Raw genomic sequence first — 6,000 nt, forward strand, 5'->3', positions numbered from 1 at the left:
TACATGAAAATAATGGACGCCAGTTAGACATGAAATTCTCACTGACCATGGTATGTATGTATGTATGTGTATATACACATACACACACACACCTTCATGATTTGTCAGGTGTTCTTTCAATCAATCAATCAATCAATTTTTTTTTTTATATAGCGCCAAATCACAACAAACAGTTGCCCCAAGGCGCTTTATATTGTAAGGCAAGGCCATACAATAATGATGTAAACCCCAACGGTCAAAACGACCCCTGTGAGCAAGCACTTGGCTACAGTGGGAAGGAAAAACTCCCTTTTAACAGGAAGAAACCTCCAGCAGAACCAGGCTCAGGGAGGGGCAGTCTTCTGCTGGGACTGGGTGGGGGCTGAGGGAGAGAACCAGGAAAAAGACATGCTGTGGAGGGGAGCAGAGATCGATCACTAATGATTAAATGCAGAGTGGTGCATACAGAGCAAAAAGAGAAAGAAACAGTGCATCATGGGAACCCCCCAGCAGTCTACGTCTATAGCAGCATAACTAAGGATGGTTCAGGGTCACCTGATCAGCCCTAACTATAAGCTTTAGCAAAAAGGAAAGTTTTAAGCCTAATCTTAAAAGTAGAGAGGGTGTCTGTCTCCCTGATCTGAATTGGGAGCTGGTTCCACAGGAGAGGAGCCTGAAAGCTGAAGGCTCTGCCTCCCATTCTACTCTTACAAACCCTAGGAACTACAAGTAAGCCTGCAGTCTGAGAGCGAAGCGCTCTATTGGGGTGATATTGTACTACGAGGTCCCTAAGATAAGATGGACCGATTATGTCAAAACCTATAAGTAAGAAGAAATTTTAAATTCTATTCTAGAATTAACAGGAAGCCAATGAGAGAGGCCAATATGGGTGAGATATGCTCTCTCCTTCTAGTCCCCGCAGCACTCTAGCTGCAGCATTTTGAATTAACTGAAGGCTTTTTAGGGAACTTTTAGGACAACCTGATAATAATGAATTACAATAGTCCAGCCTAGAGGAAATAAATGCATGAATTAGTTTTTCAGCATCACTCTGAGACAAGACCTTTCTGATTTTAGAGATATTGCGTAAATGCAAAAAAGCAGTCCTACATATTTGTTTAATATGCGCTTTGAATGACATATCCTGATCAAAAATGACTCCAAGATTTCTCACAGTATTACTAGAGGTCAGGGTAATGCCATCCAGAGTAAGGATCTGGTTAGACACCATGTTTCTAAGATTGTGGGGCCAAGAACAATAACTTCAGTTTTATCTGAGTTTAAAAGCAGGAAATTAGAGGTCATCCATGTCTTTATGTCTGTAAGACAATCCTGCAGTTTAGCTAATTGGTGTGTGTCCTCTGGCTTCATGGATAGATAAAGCTGGGTATCATCTGCGTAACAATGAAATTTAAGCAATACCGTCTAATAATACTGCCTAAGGGAAGCATATATAAAGTGAATAAAATTGGTCCCTAGCACAGAACCTTGTGGAACTCCATAATTAACTTTAGTCTGTGAAGAAGATTCCCCATTTACATGAACAAATTGTAATCTATTAGGACAAATATGATTCAAACCACCGCAGCGCAGTGCCTTAATACCTATGGCATGCTCTAATCTCTGTAATAAATTTTATGGTCAACAGTATCAAAAGCAGCACTGAGGTCTAACAGAACAAGCACAGAGATGAGTCCACTGTCCGAGGCCATAAGAAGATCATTTGTAACCTTCACTAATGCTGTTTCTGTACTATGATGAATTCTAAAACCTGACTGAAACTCTTCAAATAGACCATTCCTCTGCAGATGATCAGTTTAGCTGTTTTACAACTACCCTTTCAAGAATTTTGAGAGAAAGGAAGGTTGGAGATTGGCCTATAATTAGCTAAGATAGCTGGGTCACGTGATGGCTTTTTAAGTAATGGTTTAATTACTGCCACCTTAAAAGCCTGTGGTACATAGCAACTAACAAAGATAGATTGATCATATTTAAGATCGAAGCATTAAATAATGGTAGGGCTTCCTTGAGCAGCCTGGTAGGAATGGGGGTCTAATAAACATGTTGATGGTTTGGATGAAGTAACTAATGAAAATAACTCAGACAGAACAATCGGAGAGAAAGAGTCTAACCAAATACCGGCATCACTGAAAGCAGCCAAAGATAACGATACGTCTTGGGATGGTTATGAGTAATTTTTTCTCTAATAGTTAAAATTTTGTTAGCAAAGAAAGTCATGAACTCATTACTAGTTAAAGATAATGGAATACTCAGCTCAATAGAGCTCTGACTCTTTGTCAGCCTGGCTACAGTGCTGAAAAGAAACCTGGGGTTGTTCTTATTTTCTTCAATTAGTGATGAGTAGAAAGATGTCCTAGCTTTACGGAGGGCTTTTTTATAGAGCAACAGACTCTTTTTCCAGGCTAAGTGAAGATCTCTAAATTAGTGAGACGCCATTTCCTCTCCAACTTACGGGTTATCTGCTTTAAGCTACGAGTTTGAGAGTTATACCATGGAGTCAGACACTTCTGATTTAAAGCTCTCTTTTTCAGAGGAGCTACAGCATCCAAAGTTGTCTTCAATGAGGATGTAAAACTATTGACAAAACTATTTCAGCAACAAGTAAAATGATTGCAGCTGACACAGAATTGTTTCACCCTATACTGTCATTAGTTGATTACAACTGTATTAACAATGACTTAGATAAGCTGTCAGACTGGTCAAGTGAATAGCTACTCAGGTTTAATAGTGAAAAATGTAAGTTAATGCATTATGGTGCAGAAAATCCTTGAGTATATGACCAAAGACAAAATAAACACTGACTACATTTACATGCAGCCAATACCCCTTTCATAACCAGAATATTAGCAATAACCCAGTTGTGCACGGCCATGTCAACACCCACAAAAACCCGAATATGCTCATATTCCGGTTTTTAAAAACCCAAATAAGAAGCCTGTGTTACTCCTTTTCTAACCCGAATATTAGGTCATATAAACGTGCGTCGGAATATCCCCATAGAAAGGAACATTATTTTGTGTTCTGCACATGTCCTATCCGCAAGGAATCTTGGTCTTTTGAGTACGGCAACTACTTGTATGCGGCGCGCACAACCCACCGGACACCACAGAAGCAGATCTAAACAGCATAATGTGATCTGCGTCCTTATCAGGTGGCACCACCGCGATTGCTCTCACTGCCTCCGATGCACTTACTGAGTCTGCGGGCTCGGTAAATGCTGCAGTGGGCCACTCACACCACCCCCCTCTCTGCTGTGTGGAGCTGCGCCAACAGGTCCAGAGACTACCCTCGCTGTTTTGATGTGGAGTGCTCTGGAAAAATCCACAGCGCCGCAGGGTCGCGGTATACCGCAACCGCAGAGCTCTGTGGCCATGACTTGGATTCTTTGCGGATCCCGCATCCATACCCCCGGAGGCAGTGAGCAAAGCGAGAGCATGCGCATTGTGTTCTGCGTGTTTCTTTATAATCTTCTCGCCCAGAAGAAAAAAAAAAAGAGTGTTTACACAGGAGAGAAAAGTGAGAAAATGTTAATGCCTGTTTTGAGAAAAGTGTATAAAGTGTGTAGTCAGCGGTATTACATGAAGCAGGATTTGCACAAACGCCAGACCAAATCAAGCACCAGTGGAAGACGTGCGTCACTGTTTAGATGGAGATATTCCAAATGATACCAATGACCATGTATACAGGAGTAACTGTCTGCTTAAGCATGTAAACTGCAAATGTAGTCACAGTTACAGAAGAAAAAGATTTAGGTTATTTTGTTTTCCAATAAGTTATCATTCTCCAAGCACATAAGTAATGCAGCTGTAAAAGCTAATCGAGTTTTTGGTTTTATCAAAAGGTCATTCAATTACATTATCAAGGAATATTTCCTACTGTTGTACAAGAGTTATGTTAAAACTAGTTTGGAATATTGTGTGCAAATGTGGTCACTCGTTTTACAGAGGAACAAAGATATGTTAGAAAAACTGTATGTGGTTTCGAAACACCTTTTGAAAATAGGTTGAAGGAAGACTTACCACAGTAGACAATAGAAGAGTTCATGGGGACCTTATTTAAGCTTACAAAATATTACTATGTTAAATGTGGGTTTTGTCGGTGAAAACATCAGCAAACTCAATACAAATACAGATAATTTGGTCACTTTTCAAAGGGGTCAGACTTGTCAATTTAATGTGCAAAGTTCATTTCAGTTCAGCTTGATGTATAAATCTCACTGTTCCAGGTAGTGAGAGCTGTCAGCTGGCTATTAGAAGCGAGTTAGAAAAAAAAGCAAACCAGCTGATTTCAACAGAACAGCCAGTCACAGAAGTACGAACTGGCCAATTCGCCAAAGTGATGTGGGACCGACCTCGAGAATAGAATTGTCACTTTAACAGTCTACCAAGCCATATTGTAAATTCACCCAGTGTCAATGATTTTTTTTTTTTTTGCCAAATGTATTTATTAAAGTTTTGCAGATTTATATACAAGGTGAACAACTTAACAGTAAAGACAGTGTCAATGATTTAAAAAATAGCTATGATCAGTATTACTATGGTTTTTAACTTCTGATGTATGATTTTGTGTACTATGTGTACAAACGTTTTTTAATCACAATAAACGTTATGAAAGTCCCACACTCCGCCCGGGGATTAGTCTGTCCCGCGACACTGGCGTCATAGCCAAATATGCAAACCATTACACCACCTCCTCCCAAGATACAAGAGAAATGTTTATATTTCGAAAGGATAGGTTATCGTGGGTTTTACATGTTTCGCAGTTTTTGGACACAACATGGCTGTAAGATGATGCACTTTCAGATTCACTTCTCTTCCATAAGTCCAGTAAATAGACGCAGCCCTGACCAGCTAGCCCACCGTTCCGTCTGTAGCTAACATCGACGTTTTGGACTCGAATGATTTCCAGACAGGGGGTATCACATTTCACAAGAATCCAAACTTAAAGAACCGTTTGCCGGAGGGCCGAGAAAGCACACACGGCTACAATCGTGTGGAAAATGTTTCAGACAAGTCGAACGTACACGAACTTCACTGGCACCCGCACACTACAGTAAATTGACATATTTATCACGAAACTTTGTATTTTAACCGTTTTACAGGCAGTTTTGGGCCTGGCCGGTTCCCCAGCTTGGACTCACTCTGTCCTAGGTACAGGACATCAGCCTCCGGCTTAGTCTTCGTCCTCAGCGAGTGTTTTCTCCTCCAAGACGTTTCCCGAAGTCCGCCGGTGGCTGCTGGATACGTCACGCGATTCTTCTTCTTCTTCTTCTTCTTCTTCTTCTTCTTGGTTGTCGGCAGACTCGGCACGGTCAGTGCATTGCTGCCTCCCTCAGGTCTTAAGACACAGATCACCTATTAAATGTCAGTGAGATAGACACAGCACCCCATAGAGGGTTTCAATCACGTGACCGATTTGCTGCAGGACAGGTGCCGTCTCCATTCTGGATTACAAGGAGCCTGGCGCGTGATAGAAAAATGGAGAGAATGTCCGGTTATTACGATGCTTTAAATCCTCGAGGTAAAGCTATTTAAAGTGATAGATGTGTAGCAGTTGGTTCAGTGGATCCGTATCTTGTACCAGATAGTGAATTTCGTGGTGATGTAACAAACTGGCCGACAGTGTCACACTGCTATATTGTGCACAGCATCACAGCGGAGCTCTGAAAGTGGAGGTCGTCTTGAAGTCCTGAGCGATTTCTCTCACCAGGCGCTGGAAGGGCAGCTTGTGGATCAGCAGCTCGGTGCTCGAGGACCACAATGTAAATAAGCATCCATATTGGAAGCGTTCTTATGTTATCCTCAGCAGTATTTTTATGTATTCTTATATAATTTTATTGCAGAATAAAATAAGATAAAATTCTGGTAACAGTGGATTTCTGGTAGTGGCGGATCTCTCTCAGCGCCACGGTGCCGTGAGGCTTCTTCACACCAACGTTGAAGCTTCTGCAATTGTTCGCCAAATGCACGTAGCGTATCACAGCGGCCACCGCGTCGTAAT

General features: G+C 41.5%; 1 protein-coding gene across 3 annotated transcripts in view; it reads right to left on the reverse strand.

The window, feature by feature from the left end:
- The window catches only part of LOC117523944 (cullin-9), a 376,653-nt gene extending 371,415 nt beyond the window's left edge, over positions 1 to 5,238 (reverse strand). For all 3 annotated transcript variants that reach the window (XM_034185568.1, XM_034185567.1, XM_034185566.1), the window contains exon 1: positions 5,141 to 5,238. In XM_034185568.1, the coding sequence (XP_034041459.1) occupies position 5,141 (1 nt within the window). In that variant the 5' untranslated portion in view covers positions 5,142 to 5,238. The remainder of the gene's footprint in view (positions 1 to 5,140) is intronic.
- Positions 5,239 to 6,000: the final 762 nt, after the last annotated feature.

Source organism: Thalassophryne amazonica, chromosome 13 (assembly GCF_902500255.1).
Source record: "Thalassophryne amazonica chromosome 13, fThaAma1.1, whole genome shotgun sequence".
In the NCBI taxonomy this organism is placed as follows: Eukaryota; Metazoa; Chordata; class Actinopteri; order Batrachoidiformes; family Batrachoididae; genus Thalassophryne; species Thalassophryne amazonica.